Source organism: Vombatus ursinus, unplaced genomic scaffold (genome assembly GCF_900497805.2).
Source record: "Vombatus ursinus unplaced genomic scaffold, bare-nosed wombat genome assembly UNPS02014789.1, whole genome shotgun sequence".
Classification (NCBI taxonomy): Eukaryota; Metazoa; Chordata; class Mammalia; order Diprotodontia; family Vombatidae; genus Vombatus; species Vombatus ursinus.
This window is the reverse complement of record NW_020954567.1, coordinates 502,077-523,437: the sequence shown is the minus strand read 5'-3', so window position 1 is coordinate 523,437 and position 21,361 is coordinate 502,077. Positions and strand designations below refer to the sequence as shown.

Below are 21,361 nucleotides of genomic sequence, written 5' to 3'. Positions count from 1 at the left end.
CATGGGTGAGCTATTAGTGTTATCATTCACGTATTACATATACTCCTCCACACACCTTCTCTCCCTGAATCCTTCCAAGAGTCTGAGATGGTCCATCTGAGATTTTGAGTCCTGTCCCCTGTAACGTTTCCAAAATCCCAACTCCCCCAATGGAAGGAATCTACTCAGAGTCTTAAAGCAGAAGTCTGTCAGATTCCAGGCAAGATTTCAGGGAAAGCTACAATTTACTGTCAGCCCACAAAGACAAGCAGCTTAAGTCATCTTGAACTACAACTCCCTTTTCCACTGATCCATTCTGTATTTGACAACATCCCTAAACCAAATATTATTATTAAAAGAAACCTAATCTTTTTAAGGAAAACATTACAAGCCTTGTTCTATTCAGACAGTATCCCTCCAGTGATATTTCCACTTGACCAAGCAAAATGCCTGCTAGGGTAGCAGGTGATCCATGGAATGGTTAGTTAAAATGAAAATCTTTTCCATGCATGGAAAGGGACATTGATTCCTGGATGTGAAGAAGACTTTGAAAAAAGGAAAGATGCTTAGACCAAGTCAGAGCCTATGTGAGAGGAGCCAGAGAGAGAAGTCAGTTACCTTAGCAATTGCCTAGGGACAAGGAATATTGAAAACAGGCTATCAAATGTTTTCCTTCCTTAGGAGATGACAGGAGAGAAGCTCTCGAAAGGAAATGTTTAGCATTGTAGGAGTAGTGAGACCCAGCAGTGTATTTTCATAGTCTGGATTATGCATTCATGTGCTGCCTGGGAGAAAAATCAACCCCTAACCAGGAGAGAGAGAGAGAGAGAGAGAAAGAGAGACAGAGAGACAGAGACAGAGACAGACAGAGAGACAGGGAGACAGAGAGAGAGACAGAGAGAGACAGAGAGATATAGAGAGAGAGAGAGACAGGGAGACAGAGAGAGAGACAGACAGAGAGAGACAGAGACAGAGACAGAGAGAGAGAGACAGGGAGACAGAGAGTGCAAAGCATGTGATTGTCAGCTTTTCTCCCCCCCCCACCTTTTACCTAAATCTTATCTTTAGCTGAAGGCAAAGGCTAGTAGCTGGGTAGTGGGTTTCAATGATTCTTTTTTTTTAAATGATGAAAGACAGAGAGCCCAGGAGAAATAAACTTTCCAAAAAACCCTGCAAGAATAGAAATCTGAGAGGCTCCAAAGAAACGTCAGAGTCAGTGCTTTGTGTCACTGTGAGCTATTTACTACAAGGTTCAGAGTTGTCTGAGGTCTCTGGCTAGCTAACAGAGATGTGCAAAGTATTTAAGAGTTCACTGACACTGTCGTTGAATTTCTCTCTCTCTCTCTCTCTCTCTCTCTCTCTCTCTCTCTGTTTCTCTCTCTCTCCCCTACTTCTCTCCCTCTTTTTCTCTCTCCCCCTCTAGTTACTAGGAGACTATGATAAGGTGAAAGCTGTCACGGAAGGCTCAGATTGTCAGTGTAAGTGTGTGGTGAGACCTCTGGGCAGAGATGCCTGCCAAAGAATCAATGAAGGAACCTCTCGAGCTGAAGATTTTTACACCGTGGAAACAATCACCTCGGGCCCAGCCTGCAAGTGTGCCTGTGTGGCCCCACCATCAGCCCTTAACCCCTGTGAGGGAGACTTCAGGCTGAAACAGCTACGGGAGGCCGATGCCCATGATTTCAAGGTATGGTATCATCAATTTAGAACCCAGACGACTCTTAAAGGGCATCTAGTCCAACCTTTATTGCACAGATAAGAAAACTGAGGTCCAGCAAAGAAAGAACTTTCACATAGCTAGGATCCAAATCCTCTGATTCCAAATTCAGCTTTCTTTCCACTGCACCACGGTATGGAAGATGTGAGGCTTTCCTTCTGTCCCAGAATGGAACTTTTTACTTAGCCTGGTTCTCTCAAGGCTGATCAGGGCTATGCTGGGGCCGGGGGTGGGGAGGGGGGAGAGAAGGTTATACTAGTCCAAATCTAGGCCATGAGAGCCAATTAGAAGGTACAATGAGTTTCTGAAAATGAATTGGGCAAGATTAGAATTATCTGGAAATAAAGTTCTGGGTAAGATGGGTGGGTGGGGAGAGAGGCAATTCCAATTTCATTGTCGTTGGCACCATTAGGGGTCAGGAGTGGGGTGGTGAGAAAGAACTTTGATTTCATTGTGTCCAAAACTCCCAATAAGGAAACTCACTCTACTAACAGTAGCTGTTAGGAACTTAGAAGGTTGTCCGGTCCGCTGAGGCTAAGTGACTCAGCCAGGTCCCACGGGCAGTATGCCTGAGCCCATATCTCCCTGGCTCTCTATCCACTCTGCCAGGCTGCCCATCTTATATTTGAATATTTCCAAAGGGCCATGATTTCATGACCAAGGGTATTTCCCTCCCCAGAGGCAGATTACCACTTCCTCATCCTTAGTGGACAGCCTGCATGAGTTACTACGGCCAAAAAAATTCAGTGCCCAGAGGTAACCAGAGGCCAATCGATCATCTGATGACATTTCTTCAGACTCAGAAAACTGGTTCGCAAATAGCTGAACCATAGTCCATTACTTGCTTACTTGCCAGACCCATAAATATCAGATAGAGTGTTAGACTGGATTCAAGTCCTGCTTCAGCCATTTACTAGCTGTGCAACTGTGGGCAAATAATTTAAATCTTTCTGGTCCTTTTTGGTTCCTCATATGTATGCTGAATAAACATGGTTGTTGTGAGGAATAAATGTTTCTAAAGCACTTTGAAAACCTTTAAGCATTACATAAATTATTATTATGTTATCATCATCATCATCATCATCATCATCAGCCTTTCTAGGTGGGCAGGACCTTTCAGAGCCTATACTTTATGGGCACTCAATATCCTTCAAAAACGTAGAGTTACCTCTATCCCACAAATGAGGTATGACAGGACTTCAGTGAAGGATTATAGGATTTTGGAGCTCAAAAAAAAAAAATAAGAAATCATTTAGTCCAGCTCCTTAACTTTACTGATGAGGAACCTGAAACCCAGAGAGGGAAAGTGGCTTGCCCAGAATCAAAATAAATCAAAGTAATAATAATATTAATTAATAAGCATAAATTAAAATCAGTATCAATTTTATTAGTGATTAATAACCATAATATATCAGAACATAATTTATTGTATATAATATAATAATCATTGAAATTAATCATCATAATAAATCAAAATAAAACCAGAATCTAAGCCTTTGTTTAGCCCTAGAGGGCCATCTAATCCAACCCTCTCTTTTTGCAACTGAAAAAGCTAAAGCCTAGGGAGATTAAGGTCCCACAGGTAGGAAGCATCAGAAACAGTATTGAAGCCCAGGCTCTCTGCCTCAAAAGTCAGTATTCTTTCCACTGCCTCTTATACCTTATACTTGTGAAACCATAATCAAGTATAACTGGCTTGAGAAAAACAAATGCCTAGTTTAGTGGGTTAAGTACTTAGCACTTAATCCCTTCCTTGACAGTCTTCTCCTTCTAGTGCTTTGGACAACTCATTTTAGTCCAGCTAGATTTCCAGTTTCCTTTTCTAAAATGGGTTCAGTAATCATGTTTTGGCCTTCTGTGGAATGAAGAGAATTTGGTCTCTTGTTACTCGGAAGGTAATGATACCACTTTCCTCCTTCACTGGTATTCAAGAATGATTTGATGATTGATGATATAACCCTTCTTGAGTCAGAAAGGAAGGGATCTGTGACTGCTCATCAGGATGAGGGCCACCAAGATTTGGTTTGTGACTGGCTGCCAGATCCTATTACCAAAAAGACTTCTGAGATTTTGACCAGAGAGAACAATCTGCAGAAATAGGAACAGAGCCTTGGATGAGCTGGTCTTTGTGAGCAGGAGAGATAGTAAGTTGAAGAAGCAACACAGTTTATCTGTCATTAGCACAATGGCTGTCTGCTCTAAGGATGAAAGGCCCAGTGACTCATTCCTGATCCATTGGTCTGGCTGTTATCCTGGGATGATACCTAATGTGTCTGGAAAACTCTTGAGTATTATCTTGAACTTGGGACAACTCCCATGTTCGGCCTAGGATTTTAAACTTAATTTGTTTTTGATGTCTGCCTGTTCTAAGTATGTAAGTGAGCCTAAGTTAACCCTTACACTCAGGGTGTACTTCTGGATAATGGTGTTAGGACTATGCCATTATTATCAAATATTTTAAATAAATCCCACTGTCATGATGATTCTAGCCCTCACCCACCCAGTATGGTGCTCAGACAACACTGTGCCTATTTATACATGGTGTTTTTCCAAAAAAAAAAACCAAGCAGAATAGTAGTATAACATTAGAACTAGAAGGGACCTTGAAGTTCATCTAGTCCAAAATATTTATTTTAAACATGAGGAAATTGAAGTCCAAAGTCATTCTAAGGCATACCTATGAGATCATAGACCTAGATACAAATAGAGCTAGATGTAGAGCTTTTCCAGGTTTTCTGATTCCTCATCCATAGGTCAAAGAATGAAGCTCAGAAAGCTAAAATCTGGGGACTCATTTTTTTTTTCTGTGATACTGCATCCGCATGCTACCAATGGATCTGCTCTTTCTGAAAATGGCAAAACTATCTCCTAGAGTCACAAGTGAAAATCTGGAAGAGGCCTTAGAGGCCACTGAGTTCAACCCCCTTATTTTTCCGATGAGGAAAATGAGTCATAGAAGGGTGAAGTGACAAGGTTACATAGGTAGGAAGCATCAGAGGTGCTGGCTAGCTTTTCTCATTGGTCTTTAGCCATAATTCCTATTGATTAGAGGAAGCAAGCTATCATTTTGAATAGAGGCATCCCAATGGGAAGGGAGAGAGGTTTCCCTCCACATGCCAGTCCAGGTGTCCCTAAGATGCTCAGCCACGAGGACTGGAACAGAACCGGGAGCAAGTAGGGAAAAGAAAGTTCCTTAAATTCTGTGCTTATCACACTACCCCCAGCATGACTCTTCCATGGGGTACAATTTAGCAGTCATTTGGATTTTATTTCCATAGATTTATGCTTGGAAAGAACCTCAAGGTCATCTAGTCCCACCCTGCCATTTACAACATTCCCAATAAATACTCATCCTGGCTAAACTTAAAGACTTCCAATTATGGGAAATTCACTATCCTCTTCCCCCGCCCCCCAATGGCAGCTTGTTCTATTTTTGGACAGTTCTAATTGTTAGGAAGTTTTTCCTTATGTCACACTGAATTCTGTCTCCCTATAACTCTCACTTATTGGTCTTTGTTCTACCCTCTGGGTTAAGCAGAAGAAATCTAGGTCTTCTTTGATAAGATATCTCTTCAAACACATTAAGACCGGCATAATATATGTTATCTTATTCTTCAGAAGCCCACGTTATGGATGTCCCATCTCTAGCAAGGGACTCAAAAACCTCTCCTCCAACCAGATCTGAACCTAGATAGAAAGGAGACTATTAGAGAAGCTAGAAGTGGAGTCTGCCTGTCTCAAGTTTCTCCCCTCTCCAATCCATCCTCTTTTTAGCCATCAAAGTGATTTTTGTAAAGTGCAGGTCTGATCATATCACCCCCCTACTCAGTAAAGCTCACTGGCTCCCTATCATTTCCAGAATCAAATACAAAATATTCTGCTTGGCTTTCAAAGCCCTTCTTAACCTACCATCCCTCCCCACCTCTCCAGTCTGCTTGTGCCGTATTCTCTACGACCTAATCTTTGATCCAGTGACATTGGCCTCCTGTCTGTTCCATGAACAATACACTCCATCTCTCAACTCTGGACATTTTCTCTAGCTGTCCCCCATGCCTGAAATGCTTTCTTTTCTCCTCTCTGACTACTGACCTCCTTAGCTTCCTTTAATTCCTAACCCAATTCTATATGCTCCAAGAAGCCTTTCCTAACTGCTCTTAATTCTAGTGCCTTCCTTCTGTAAATTATTTCCTATTTATCCTGTGTCCAGCTGGTTTATACTTATTTGTTTACTTGTAATTTCCCCTGTTAGAGCATGAGCTCCTTGAAGGCAAGGACTGTCTTTTGCCTCTTTTTGTATCCCTAGTGTTTACCACAGTGCCTGGCATGTAGTAAGTGCTTAATAAATGTTTAGTGACTGATTGACAGATCTATGATTCATCCCTTCTTGAAATGAATCCTGGAGGATTCAGGCGGAAATGAAGCTGACTACTTCAGAAGCACCTTCCTTGAAACTTTTAAGTGTGCATTAAATATCACAGAGGAGATTTTGCCATCTTGAAAAATCCATTCATTCCTTCAATAAAAATGATCATAGAGTTATAAGGGAACTTAGAGACCATCTATTTCAGCCCAACTCCCTCATTTTACAAATGGGGAAACTGAAATCCCACCAACGTTAAGTGACTTGCTCAAAGTCACTCACAAAGCTAGGAAATAGCAGAGACAGGATTAGAATACAGATTCCCCAAATCCAAATGGAATACTTTTCCCATTATACCACAAATATTTATTGGAAAGCTTTTATATATGAGGCACAGTGGGGGATATAGTAAGAGTAGACACGCTGACCTCATGGAACTTCCCACATTTCTAGCCTTGTATCATTTGAGAATCATAAAAGTTGATCTTTTTTCACGTTGATCTAATGTGATTAACACAACAATGTTGTTGTTCTGGCTTATTTCCTTGACTTCATGGAGACTGAGTATGCTCAGGGCTTGGCTGTCTCTTCAGGGTTATGGATATTTTGCTCTTCTCAAAAGTGCTGGGAACATCTCACTCAGAGAACTGCACCCTTGGCCTCCAAAGTGTTGTTGTGAACAGAAGGAAGCTTGTTCTCTGTGCTGCATCTATTCTAACTCATCTTCTTTTTTTTCTTTTAAACAGTATCTTGTTTTTATAGTAATTTTATAGTATTTTACTTTTCCAGTTAGGTGCAAAGACAATTTTTAACATCCATTTTTTATGAAATTTTGAGTTCCAGATTTTCTCCCTTCCCCTTCCCTAAGATGGTAAGCAATTTGATATAGGTTATATATGTGCAATCATGTAAAATATTTCCTGCAGTGTACAGAGAACCGGCCCTGAGGTCAGGAGGACCTGAGTTCAAATCTGGCCTGAGACTTAATACTTACTAGCTGTGTGACCCTGGGTAAGTCACTTAACCCCATCGCCTAGCCAAAATAAATAAATGCTTATAAAAAAAATTTCCATATTAGTCATGTTATGAAAGAAGAAACAAAAGGAAGGAAAACATGAAAAAAATAAAGTGCAAATAGTATTCTTCAATCCGCATTCAGACTTTTATCAGTTCTTTCTCTAGATAGCATTTTCCATCATGAGTCCTTTGTCATTGTCTTAGATCATAGTGTTGCTGAGAACTAAGTCACTCATAGTCGATCATCACACAATGTTGCTGTTACTATGTACAACGTCTAACTCATTTTCAATTTGTTCCACAGCTGTCCACCATCATAGACATGCTGGAAGGGGCTTTCTATGGCCTGGATCTTTTAAAGCTTCATTCAGTCACCACAAAGTTGGTAGGACGAGTGGAGAAACTGGAGGAGGTAAGGGGGATTCTGGCTTTCTTGTCCTGTATTCAGCTGAGCCCAGTGATGGCTCAGATTTCATCCCATGCTGATGGTGATTGGAGCCTGACTATAATTTGCCCTTCCCTTCAATTTTGGGAGAGAAACAATGTCACACGTCATATCCTAGCAGACTAGTTCTCACGTGCATACTATTAGTAACAGGGGAAGATGTGGGGCAGTATGTGAAGAATTTTTTCTTAAACAGGGCTATGATTTCATCAGTTTAGGGAGCGCCTTGTGAGGTCCTCCCTTGATCAGTGAAGATAGACCTTTGTCTTCCACTAAGAGAGTTGCCTAGGGCACTGAAATGGTAAGTGACTTGTCCAGAGCCACCCTGGTGCAACTTGAACTCAGGTCTTCTGGCTGAAGACTCTATTTGCTATGTGACAGCTTTCCTCCATGAAAAATTATTCATAGTAATAGTTTAAATGATTTATTGGGCTTCCATAAAAATGCCCCTGTGAAGGGAGATAGGATGGCTATTCTTATCCTCATTTTACAAATGAAGAAATTGAGGCACAGAGTGTGCACTACAATAACACAGCTATTAAATTGCAGAGGTGGATTCTGAATACTTTGATTTCTTTTTTTTGGGTGAGGTGAGTCAATTGGGGTTAAGTGACTTGCCCAAGGTCATACAGCTAGTAAGTGTCTAAGGCTGTATTTGAGCTCAGGTCCTCATGAATTCAGGGCCAGTGCTATATTCACTGCACCAAGATTTCTTGATACTAAATCTTGAGTGTGTGTGTGTGTGTGTGTGTGTGTGTGTGTGTGTGTTTTATTACATTAAGCTGCCTTTACTACTGAAAACAAACAAATGAAGCAAAAAATCACCCAGACCCTATTGGATAGAAAGAAAGGAGCAAGAATTGATTAAGCACCTAGCATGTACCAGGCACTGGGTTAAGCCCTTTACAAATATTATCTCCTTTGATTCTTATAACAACTGTAGGAGGTAGGTTATATTATGATCTCCATTTTATAGTTGAGAAAGCTGAGGCAGACAAAGGTTAAAATGACTTTCCCAGGATCACACAGTCAGTAAATGTTTGGAGAAGGATTTGAACTTAGTTCTTCCTGACTCTAGGCCCAGCGCTCTGTCCGCTGTGCCACCTGGCTTCCTCTGATGGTGGGCCAGGAGCATCATTTTATTGTATAAGGATAGATAGAATGTTTGAATAATTTTGATGAACATGCAGGAGAGAGGAAAGCTTGGATATTAATAGATAATTACTAGGTAATAATAATAGCTTACTTTGAGACTTTAAGGTTTACAAATAGATTTTTGCCACGGCAATTTTTTAGTGAGGGAAAGTAAATGTTGTAATTCCCATTTTATAGATAACCAAACTAAGGAGCAGGGAATCAAAGTGACAACCTTTCTATGTCTCCATTCTCTACACTGTAAACTGAATCTCTAAAATGAGGAGGTTGAACTCCAAGATTTCTAGTTCCCTTCCCACTTTGGATTTGTGATTCCCAGGTCACATCAGTGAGATCTCATGGAAAGAGCTCTAGCCTGGAGGGAAGGGAAGCTTGAATCCTTTCTTCCACCATTAGTGAGCTGTGCGATCTTGAGAAAATGACTTTACCTCTGACTATCATTTTCCTTATCTGAAACACTATTAAGAATGGCCCAGGTATTTTTCAAAATTGCTGGAAGGGTAAAAAATGAACCATCTGATAGAAAGGAATTACACCCTATTGGGTAAATACCTATTAATGCACCTACCTCAGTGAGTTTCCCCATGCTCTGGGATTCTTGTCCACATCTTTCTATAAATCCCTCCAGTTCTTTTTAACTGCCAATTAAAACTTACTGAAGCCTTCATCAAACTGGAGAGGGGGGAGATTGGAAGACAAAGGTTCTTAATGACCTTTGCCGCAGATTCTTTGGCCGTGGAAATCAGAACTTGAAGATGATGGTGAAACATTCTAGGTAAAAAAGGCTTATAGCACATCCCTTTCCTAAGAAACATTTCCAGCCCAATCTCACTGGTTCCTTTACCAACTCACCCTTGCACTTGACTCATTCATTACAAAATCAATGTTTTCTGAATCCCATTGTTTGTATTAGGGGTCTGTTTTCAAATTCAAATGGCCTAAAACTGATGGATAGGCTTAGAATCCTAGCTACAGCACAGACTGCATAGGGATCACATCACCAACAGAATGCTGCCTCTCTCTTCCTTTCCTTACCCATCTGTCCCATGCTCTAGAGAGGTCACCAGAGAATACCAGATTGTTCCCTGAACTTCTTGTCCTTCCCTCTGATGCTGTTGTCAATAGGGATGATGGAATTTGTTTGGGGGAGGGAGTGAACACACCAGTCTACCAGCAGAGACAGGAGCCCAGCCACCTACTTCACACGTTGGCTACTGAATGAATTTTCAGATAGCAAGAGTTTTTTGACACTCTACCATCTGGGACTGGATTCAAACCGGTGGCCCAGCTCCCCTGAGCCAGCCCCCTGAGCCACCCAAACTCCTAGCTCCTCTTTAATTTCCATTATATTACTGTATGGGCAGGAGGACAAAGCTGCTGCTTATTCATTGTCTGTCTGGCTTTTTGCATGATCCAAACAGACCACTTTCCTTTTTTTCTACTTAGCACAAGGGCCACCTCCCCTGCTGGTCTGAGTATGAATTTAAGGTCATGGGTTCAGTCTCTGAATGGGTGATAACTAGAAGGTCAGTTAGAGGCTGCTCATGGCATAAGAGTATGGAATTCAGAATCCATGGGTATAGGTTTGAATGGCAGCTCTTCTACTTCCTGGTTGTGTGACTGTGGACAAGTCATTTCCCCCTCTCTAAGCTTCAGTTTCCTCATCTGTACAATGAAGGGGTGGGGTTAGATCATCCCTGAGGTGCCTTCTACCTCTAAATCCCAAGATGATAATGAGATTAGCTGTGTTGCAAAGCTAGAAATTGTGCTGCTAATATTGGCTAATCATTCTACCAATTTGCGCTTTTGGCCACCATGGGGACCAGGAGAGAGAGAATAGAAGGAGAGGTGTCTACACATGGGTCTACACCGACCCTCGACATTCTCATGACGGGAAAAATTTGATAATTGGGAAAGACGCTTGTCTAGCTCCTACCCAATACTTTCACATATATAATCTCATTTGATTTTTACAACAACCCTGTGAAGTAGGACTCCATTCTTCAGATGAGGGAAACCGAAGCCCAAAGAATTTGGGTGATTTGTCCAAAGTTACCCAGCCAGTAAAGGACAGAAGCAGGATTTGAACCCAGGTCTTCTGATTTTAAGTCAAGTTTTTGTTCTACTCCCTATTCTACTCTGTGTATTTGGAGGTTGCTGTAGCACAATGAAGGCCGACGGAGAGGCCTGGGAGTTTAATCCCCACAGAGAGAGCTACCTTGAAGCCGAGAGCCAGCTGAATGTCTCCTCACTGGGTTTGGCTGATGTCCATATGGAACCGCTACTAATTGAAAAGGCAGAGTTTTACAGAAATGGGAAAAATATCACTCCTCCAGAACATCTTGAAGGGAATTGAAGTAACATGCTGCTCTTGGATATACCTGGAGGGCTCTTTTTTTATGTTCCTTTCTCCCGTGGTAAGTTCCATGGAGATTGGCTTGAATGAGAACTTGGCCAAAACCAAGTTTCCACTAGGTAATACGTGCAGTACAATTTATATATGTGTTACAGGGTGTATAGAAGATATTTGAAAACTAGATGAAAGGAGAATTGTACTCAGCTTCTCCCACACCTTTCCACACATCCATTCTCCGTGCCTAGAAGGACCCATCTCTTTCTCTCGTCATGTACTGAAGTGGCCATGCTCCTCTTGGGCCCAACTCAAATGATACGTCCTCCCATTGTCCTGTCATTAATGATCTTCCACTTCATAGGTTACCCAGTATCTTAGTGCTCATCTCTCTAATATACTTATTGTATATTATTGTGTAGCAAAATGATCAGTTTGTGCCATCTCTCTCTATTGGACCAAGCTCCATGTCCATGATGACAGGGAATGTGACTTATGAAACTTTCTATCTCTTATGGAGCATAATGGCTTGGTACAGTGAGTGTTTAATAAATGTTTAGGGAATAATAAGGGCAAAAAGTGGGGCACAAGGGAGGGAAGAAGGGAAGGAAGGATATAAAGAAGAAGGAAGGGGGAAAAGGGGAGGGAGAAAGGAGGAATGAAGGGTAGGAAGGAAAGGGAGGGAGAAAGGAGAGAAGTAGGAAGGAAAGAAGGAAGAATGAGAGGGTAGAAGAAAGGAAAGAAAGATAGAGAGAGAAAAAGGAGAAGGGGAGGGAGAGGAAAAAAGGGAAGGAAGGGGGGAGAGAAGAAGGGAATGGAGGAAAACAGGAAGAAGAAGAGAAGGAAGAAAAAAGGCAGGAAGGAGGAAGAGGGGAAGAAGGAGAGAAGGAGAGAAAGGAAAAAAAGGGATGAAGAAAGGAAAGGGGAGGGAGGAAAGAAAGGGAGGAAAGGAGGGAAGGAAGGGGAATGAGGAAAGGAGGGAAGGCTATTATCTAATGCTATAGGATCATAGGATGATAGATTTAGACTAGAAGGGACTTGTCATAGTTTCATAGATATAAAGTTAGAAGGAACCCTGGACCCTATCTAGTGCAGTCTCTTCATTTTATAGATAAGGAAACTGAGGCCCAAGGAGGTTAGGGGATTTGCTCAAAGTCACACAGATAATAAATGTCAAAGGTAGATTTAAATCCAGTTTCTCAAACTAAAGTCTTTTCGCAGTATGATCAGGGCCATCCTTAGGGATGTACAGAGTAGCTAAATGCCTGCATTTGGTGATTTCAGGGAAGTTGAGAAGGCTTCCCATGGCTGATACCTAACATTTCACCCCCAGTTTTGTTCATTTGGGCCTCAACTCCTGTTAAAATGCAAGTGAGATAAAGATTTGAGCTCTCACCAGTCACCAACTCTTCAGTTGATCTTTTCCAGAGCCCAGGTTTTGCTGTGAGATGGGGGAAGGGAGAGGGGGAACGTAAAGGCACCAAGCATCTTGGCTGAGGAGCTGCTGTCTACTTCCCAATACAGCCAGGCCACTCCTGAATTGGTGCTGATTCCTATAGAGAGAATTTGCCATCCAATTCAAAGAGCATCTATTAAGTACCTACTAGATTCCAGGCACTGTGCTAGGAGTCTCTGTCCTCAATGAGCTTATAGCTTATTAATTTCTCTCAAAGACCAGCTCAGATATCTTCTTTGGCTGATAAAAGGTTAGTTCACTGTAGAGGCAGCTAATGGAGGAAGCCCTGGCCCTAGAATCTGAGTTCAAATCCTGCTTACTAGCTGTGTGACCCTGGTCAAGTCACTTAACTTCTTTCTGCCTTAGTTTTCTCATCTATAAAATGGAAATTATAAAAGCACCTACCTCCCCGGGTATGATGAGGATCAATTAGGATAATATTTGTAAAGCACTTCACAAACCTTAAAGCTCTGTGTAAATGTTGGTTATTATTGGCTACTATGGGGGAGGTAGAATGTGTACCCATTTATCTCAATAGCTCCCACTATAAAATAAAACCTGTAAGACCCAAGGTGGCAGAGCATCTTGGTGGCACAGTTGATAGAGTGCTGGGTTTGAAGTCAGGGAGAGCTGAGTTCGAATGTGGCTTCAGACGCTTACTAGCTCTGTGACCCTGGCCAAGTCACTGAACCCTGTTTACCTCAGTTCTTCATCTGTAAAATGAGCTGAGAAGGAAATAGCAAACTACTTCAGAATCTTTACCAAGAAAACCCCAAATTGGGTCATGAAGAGTCAAAGACAACTGAAATGACTGAACAACAACAAAGACCCAAGATGTCAAAGAATCTCCTTTGTCCTTTGAATGCTACCCAAAGTGGAAAGCTGAGTCTAATGCAACAGAATTGGTGACCATTGGTTTGTTCAGCACATAGCTTGTTTGTACATGGTGGTTTGCATGCTGTCTCTTCTATTAGACTGTGAATTCTTCAAGGTCAGGAACTGTCTTTTGCCTTTCTTTGTATCCCCAGTGCTTAGCACAGTGCCTGACACACCGTGGGCATTTGATAAATACTTATTAGCTATCACACACCGACAGTGTAGATGCTGATATTTGAGTGAAAATAAATGAGAGAGATTATTTTTACAAGAGTTCTTCCCTCCTACTCCATCACTCTAAACATAAGAGGTGCATGTTATAGCTTGTAAGATCCATATTGAAAAAGACCCTGCAGGAAGAAAACACCCGGATTCTAAATCTGGCTTCATCACTAATCGTGCATCCTTAGCCATATGACTTCTCTCTGGGCCTCAGTTTGGTTATTTGTAAAGAGTGGCCTGGACGAGATGGATGTCCTCCAAGATTGCTTCCCACTCTAACGTTGCGGGAAGCCGCTGTCATGAACACTATAATTGGAGAAGTTCAATCCTTATGAGAAGTGGAAATAGTCCACACCCAGTTAGCATATAATTTATATTTAAATATAGGTGTGTGTATGTGTGTATGGGCATGAATATATACATGTTATATATATATGTATGTATATATGTGTATAAGTGAATGTTTATATATGTAATGCTAACCCAACAAAGTAGTATCTACAAGGCTTCTGGAAGAGACAGACAAGGTATAATGCAAAGGCTTGGGACCCAGGAGATCTGAGTTCTACTCTAGTCCTCCCATTGTCTGTGTGACCTTGGGTAGGGCACTTCCCTGTCCTAGGCCTCCTTTCCTCAACTGTAAAATGACATCATAAAGCTGTGGTGTCAAACTCAAATAGAAATGGATTCCCCAGCCTACATATTGACTTACAAAACCACAAATTAACATTATCTAGTATGTATTGTATTTTTTTTTAAATTTCCTAATTCCATTTTCATCCTGTTGGGGCAGTTTTGAAGGCTACTTAGTTTGACACCTCTACGATGGAAAATTAGATAATATCTATGGTTCTGATGTTCTCTGACTTCGTGACCTATCCATAACCACAGTGTACCCTTGGAAAAACAGCAAAATGCACATGTCTTCTCCATTCCTTGCTCATGTTAATACTGCCTGGGATTCAGAGTTAAAGCTGGGAAGGATTTAGCAGACTCAGCCCTGGCTACAGCATAGACTATGTAGGCATATGGGAAGCCAGAGGCTTCCTCCTCAAGGCTTTGCTTGGCCTGTCTGGTTTTGGTCTGGAAGGCAGATCAAAGTTGCGTTTCTGGCCCTGAGGGACGTGTCTTTTTTTGCACTAACGAATGGAGAAATATATCTTTCATCTGTGCAGTGCTGGCCCTGGACAAAACTGTAAAGTTGGAACGTTTGTTTTCAGGGTACTCAGCCTCTCTTTTCTTGTACTCTTGACCCCCTTCTGGAGAACCCTCACTGCTCTGTCTGTTCCCCCATAAAGACCTGATCTCAGGAAAGAATCGTCCATCAGTCATTTACGCTATAGTATGAATACTGGTTGTAGGGGCATAGGATTTCAGGGTGGAAAGTATCTTAGATATCATCTAGTCCAACTCTCTCATCTTATTGATGACAAAACTGGGCCCTAGAAAATTTAAAGTCAATATGTTACCTCTCTCTGAGGGATTTCTATTTTGAACTTGATCTCGAAGAGTAGAACAAAAAGCTTTGTCCCCTGTTAGAAGAATTTTAGGTGCCACAGAATAGTTGGGGGAAGCCCAGCAGTGGCCCTAGAAACATCCCGTGTGGGTAAATGGTGGCTCGGCTCACACTAAGGCCCAATGAAGATCAAGTCTTTGTTTATCCTTGGTTGGGTGGTAGGGGGTAGGGAGGATTTGAAAGGATGGTTATTCCTCACTCTGCTAGTCTAAGACTAATTCAGAGCAGCCAGAATTTAGGTATGGGGTCTGATGGACATATATGATTTCCACCCATTCACCAATCCACCAACCGACAAGCGTTCATGAGTGCCTACTCTATGCCAGGCATTGTGCTTGCTTTTGGTACAGGGAAACAACATATACAAATGAAAGTGAATACATAAAAATGAATTACTAAGGAATTTTGGAGGCTGAGGCATTAGTGGTTGGGGAGGATCAGGTAAGGCTTTAGGTCAGATTAAATTTGAACTGAGCTTTGAAAGCAGCTCAGAGGCAGAGGTGAGGAGGCCTAAGACAACAGGTCCCTTCACTGCCTCCCCAAGTCTTTCCCTTGGACAAATGATTCTTGTTTTGTTTTGTGGTTTGTTTTTTGTTGTTGTTGTTGTTTGTTTTGTTTTTTTAGGCAATTGGGGTTAAATGACTTGCCTAGAGTCACACAGCTAGTAAGTGTCAAGTGTTTGGTCTGAGGTTGGATTTGAACTCAGGTCCACCTGACTTCAGGGTTAGTGCTCTATCCACTGTGCCACCCAGCTGCCCCCTGGACAAATGATTCTTCAATCAATGGGACCCAATATGGTTGCTGGCCTTGCCATTCTACACAGGAGTGGGAAAGAGAAAGAAACAGTATTCATAGTGGGGAGAGCACAAAGCAGCAAATAGTAAGCTCTCAGTCACCATATTTCTGTCATATTGATTTGGGCACTGGTCTCCACTATGGATGCAGCCTGGCTTGATACTTTAAAATGGTAATCTTTGGTATTTAGTTCCTTCAGTAAGATGAAACAAAGTGAGACTGGAGTCCTGCAGATTTAGCCTATATATTTTCTCTTGGCTAATTTCCAATCAACATTTCATTTCTGTCTCCATCTCTATTCCAACCGATACCCATATCTCTTCTACTCCAAACCCTATCTCTGCTACCTGCCATGCCCCAACTCTGCCCAACCTTATCCTCCCTACTCACCCCAACCCCATGCCCTACATTTGATCCATCCCATGAACCATCTCTATTATACCCTTTGCCCCATTTCTGCTCCAACTTCATGTCTTCAATCATTGTTTCATCTTTTTCCCCATCTCCACTCCATCTTATGCTCTAGGTCAGCATCCAATTGTCAGGTTCCCCTTAGCCTGTGACTACTGTCTAAAGGTGATTTATGCAATTTTCCTGGTAGATCAGAATGCAGGCAACTGAAACAAGATCATAAAGAAAATGGAATTATGGAATATTTGTGAATGGTTGGGAGGATGGGGGAGCAGTTAGCAATGAAGCCATTTGGAAATAGGAAGCAATCAAAAACTTGACAGAAGAGCCTTTCCAGAAAAAGAAATCATTCAGATGCTAACAAAAGGTGAGTGCTGTAAGACACCTTAGGGATCATCTTGTCCAACACTTTCATTTTACAGATGAGAAAACTAAGGCAGAGAGAGGAAAACTGACTTGGTCAGAGTCTCAGAGTGACCAAGTGGTATATAGGACCTAAGATGTTTCACTCCCCTTAGTGCTCATTCCCTATACTTCTCCAAGTGGCATCCAGGCCAATCATGGGAAGGGCCAACCACAGGAAAAAAGGCTTAGGCACTAGCAATTAGCCCATGGAATGCACCAGGGCAAGGCTGGAGGACTCTTTCCCTTCTTGGTTTTCTGAATTACACTCTCAGCTGTTTGAAGGAATTAGTGCTCTCGGTGGGTTTCCTTCTCTAGTTGCACCAGCCGTCTCCAAATGTTTTTTCTCCTTAGCCCCCCTACCAGGTGCTGAGGGCAGGTGTCAACTGGCATAGGCCTCTTGGGCCTATGAACACAATGGTTCTTTGGCTATGTTGGGGGTGTATTTCTAGAAAGCTAATGTTAAAAGGGAATGAGATGATCTGACAGATGCATTATTGCAACCCGAGCTTCAGTGGTTTTCAATAAGCCCACGCTGAAATAAAGGGGGGGTGGTCTAGAAAGCACCTAGCTCCCCTTGATTAGTTCAGATCCCCAGACCCAGATGAACTACATCATCCCAGAACACCCAAAAAATGGTGGGTGTGATTGCTAAGTGGCAGATGGTGATGTTTGAAAATTCATGAAGAAGAAAACTGTGGGATTAGAGGATAAATATTGTCCTGAGTTTTCAAAAAAGGGAAGAGAATGGTGTTGGAAAACTGGAAGCTAGTAATTAGTAATAATATTTCAGGAGTATTACTAGAGGGATGGTTAGTGAACATGTAGAAAAGGAAGCAGTGATCACAAAAAGCCAACCTGGCTTCATCAAGTACAGGTCATTCCAAACTAACATTATCTTTTTGACAGGGTTATTAGATCAAAGGAATACTTGATAGTTCATCCAGATTTTGACAAAGTATCTCATGCTATTATTGTGGGAAAAGTGGAGAGGTATGGACTAGATAAAAGTAGAATGATGTGGATGTGGAATCTATTGCATAGCTGATCCTGAAGAGTAGTCATTAACACGATGTCAGCTTGGAAGGAGATTCCCAATGGATTGCCCTAAGAATATGACTTTAGTCCTATGAGAATTAACATTATTATTATTGTTCTAGACAAAGGCACAGAATGCATACTTCGCACATTTGCTTATGACATACAAAGCTTAGAGGGGATGGATAACAAACTGGATGATAGGATTGAGAAATATTTTTACAGGTTAAAACATTGGACCAAATTTAATAGGGATAAATGTAAAAGTCTTACCTTTAGGTTAAGAAAATACTTTACAAGAACAAGATGAGAAAAGCATAGGTAGATAGCAGTTCATGTGAAAAGGATCTGGGTGTTTCAGTGGATTGGAAGTTCATTATAAATCGGAAAGTTAGAAAGCTCTTGGGTTCTATTGAGAGCAATATTGTTGGGGCGGGGGAAAGAGAAGGAGCGTTTATATGCCACCTGCTATGTGCCAGGCACTGTGCTAAGCACATTTTAAAAAAAAAAATATCTAATTTGATCCCTCACAACCACCCTGCAAGGTAGTTGCTGCCATCATCTCCATTTTACAGTTGAGGAAACTGAGGCACACGAAGGTTTAGTGTCCTACCCAGAGTCACTCAGCTAGGGAGTGTCTTAGGCCTGATATGAACTCAGGTCTTCCTGATTCCAGGCCGTTGCACCACCTGGTGGTCCCACTGTACTATGCCTGCTCAGACCACATCTGGATTACCGGGCTCAGTTCTGGGTATCATATTTTAGGGACATCAGTAAGGGATAGTGTACCCAGAGAGGGACAACTAGGAAAGTGAAGGGCCTTGAGAGCTACGACGTATGAGGATCGGTCGAAACAGCTGGGAATCACGGCGTAGTAGATTTCAAGCTGAAAATCACCTTTAGAGGGCATCTTGAGCAACCCCCTTGTTTTCCATATGAAGAAGCAAAGGTTCAGAAGAGTTGAGTGGCTTGCTTTAGGTCACATAGCTATTAAAAAGCCAGTCTGGGATTCCAGCCCGGCTTCTCTGACTCTAAACGCTGTGCATTTCCCACCGTCATGCTGAAGGAGAAACAATTTGGGGCATAGATGACAAAGAATCACAGAACAGTTGGGTTGGCGGGGATCTCAGAGATCAGCCAGTCCAACCCTCAACTAAACAAGGATCTCTACGATGTTTGGGACAAGTTTTTGCTTCGATCCTCTTCTAGGGAGGAAAAACTCACTTATCCCCATTGCAACCCATCCCACACTTGGATTACTTAAACTATTGCAAAGGTCTTCCTTGTAATAAGTGTAAATTTTCCTCTTTATAATTTCCACCCATTGTTTCTTATTATTCCCTCTGGGGCCACATAGAACAAATGCTATTCCTCACTCAGGACATTCTATGGCCCTTCTCTATGACTTTGCATTTCTTCTCCCTATCCCCACTCCCTATTTCAGGAATGTTCTCCAACCTCACCTCCACCTCTCAGAATCCCTGTTTTCCCTCAAATAGCACCTCTAGTGCTGCCTTCTGCATGAGGCCTTTCCTAGTCCCTTCAGCTTTTGATTCTTTCCCTTCCAGGGTTAGCTTATACCTCCTCTGTGTGTGTTTTGTATATACCTATCAAGGTACTTGTCATCTTCCCCATGAGAATACAAGCTCGGTGAGGGCAGGGCTGTTTTGCTTTTGTCTTTGTATCTCTAGTGTCCAGAATGGTGCCTGGCACATAAAAGTGCCTAATAAATGCTTCCTTCCTTGCTTGATTGATTAGGAAGTGGAGGTAAAGAAGGAATGCATTCCAGAGTGTTTCTCAACACTGACGTCCTCCATCATCATGGCTCAGGCTTCCCTCCTCCTAGCTACATGCATACGCTTGGATCTCAGCACTCCATCTACTTTCTGCCTTGCAATCTGCTCCTGAGTCCCAACACTTTAATTTGTTGTCCTTCATATATGATAACAATGGAATTCCTGCCAATGGAATGTTTGATTTGGACCTTCTTCCCTTGTGTGTGTGTATATGTGTGTGTGTGTGTGTGTGTGTGTATGTGTGTGTGTGCTCTCATCATTTACTCTCAGTGCATTATCCACTGTGCTCTGTGTTAGTCAGACCAAATCTGGAATGTGTCGGGCCATTTTTGCAGCACAGTTTCAGAGGAACATTAACAAATTTGAGAACAGCTAGGAGAGTCCAAACAAGATGGCAAGGGGACTCAATAATGTATCACAGGAGTTTGGTTTAAAGGAAGTGGGGGTGTTTATCTTGGAGAATAACAACAACAACAACAACAATAATAGCTAGCATTTTTATAGCACATTAAGGTTTGCAAAAGCACCTTATATAGGTCATTTAATACTTATGCAACCCTGAGAGGTGGGTGTTATCACTATGTCCAGTTTACAAATGAGGAAACTGAGGCAAATAGAAGTTAAATGACTTGCCCATGGTCATACTGTTAGATGTCTAAGGCAGGATTTTAACTGAGATCTTCCTGGCTTCAGATCCAGAGCTCTATCCTCTGTTCCATCTAACTGCCTCAAGGATATTTAAAGGGAAGAATACAAACATTGTTTTCATATATTTGAAAGAAGAGTGATTAGACCTTAGCAGGAAGTTGCAGGCAAGGAGATTTGGTTTTCTAACAAGTGAGTCTGTCCAACAATGGAATGCTCTTGTCTCATGTTGGGTTATGACCCCCTGCCAGCGAAACTATAGAGGGGATTCACACTTTGGAGAGAAGGATTGGTTCAAAAAATCAAGCAATCCACAAGGACAAGATGGGCAAAGCATGAGAAGATTGCAACTTATGTAAAAGAGAGTTGGGGCTGGGGTTGGCGGGGTGAGTTGGGACTAAGCAAGCTCTAAAGCACCATCCAACTTGAAGAATTTCTTGTTCTTTCCCTTTTGTCCAAGAACACTTGGCTGGCTGGATGGCCAAGATTAGGGGTGTAGCCTGTGGCCACAAAACTGAATTTTTCCTCTGAGCAGAGCTTACTGGCCCAAATGGAGAATGACCTGGCAGCTCCAACCTCCTTAACCCTGTACTCTAGCCAACCAAACTAACTGGTGCCAACTTAACAAATCATCTGTGTTGCTTTGCTTTTTTTTCCCCAATGGAGTTTGCCTGCCTCGTCTACCCTAAATAATCTCAGAGCTATATTGGGGGAAGGGGAGCACTGGGGAAAGAAACCTTAAAGTCCTCCTCCTGCATCAGTCAGGAATCTCTTCAACATTCCCCCAAAATGGTTTTCTCTGTGCTGTGGTCTTAACTCTCTCACTCTGTCCTCATCTGGTAACACTGACTGACATTCACCTGCCCACCCTCCTGAACCCACCCTTGCCCAGCTCATTTATGGCCTGTGTTTCATGACTCCATCTATCTCTGACATTTCCTAATGAGGAGTCTAGAATTCTAGTCATCTGTAAGAGCATGCATCAACATAGTTCCCTGACTCCACTCGCAGACACACATCCCTTTATTTCAAATCATGATTTACTTCTCTTAGCCAGCTGTTCCAGATGTTTCAAGTTGCAAAATAACTAGCCCATCTCTCCTCTCTCTCCCTCTTACCACCATTCCAAATGTCTTGGCAATGTCTGGGTAGCTATACCAGCCCTTGCCAAAGATGCTCCC

General features: G+C 42.1%; 1 protein-coding gene across 1 annotated transcript in view; it reads left to right on the top strand.

Moving 5' to 3' along the window:
* OLFML2B (olfactomedin like 2B) overlaps positions 1-21,361 on the top strand; it is a 53,607-nt gene that overhangs the window by 1,408 nt on the left and 30,838 nt on the right. The window contains exons 2-3 of the mRNA XM_027868511.1: positions 1,403-1,666; positions 7,378-7,485. Coding sequence (XP_027724312.1) covers positions 1,403-1,666; positions 7,378-7,485 — 372 coding nt within the window. The remainder of the gene's footprint in view (positions 1-1,402; positions 1,667-7,377; positions 7,486-21,361) is intronic.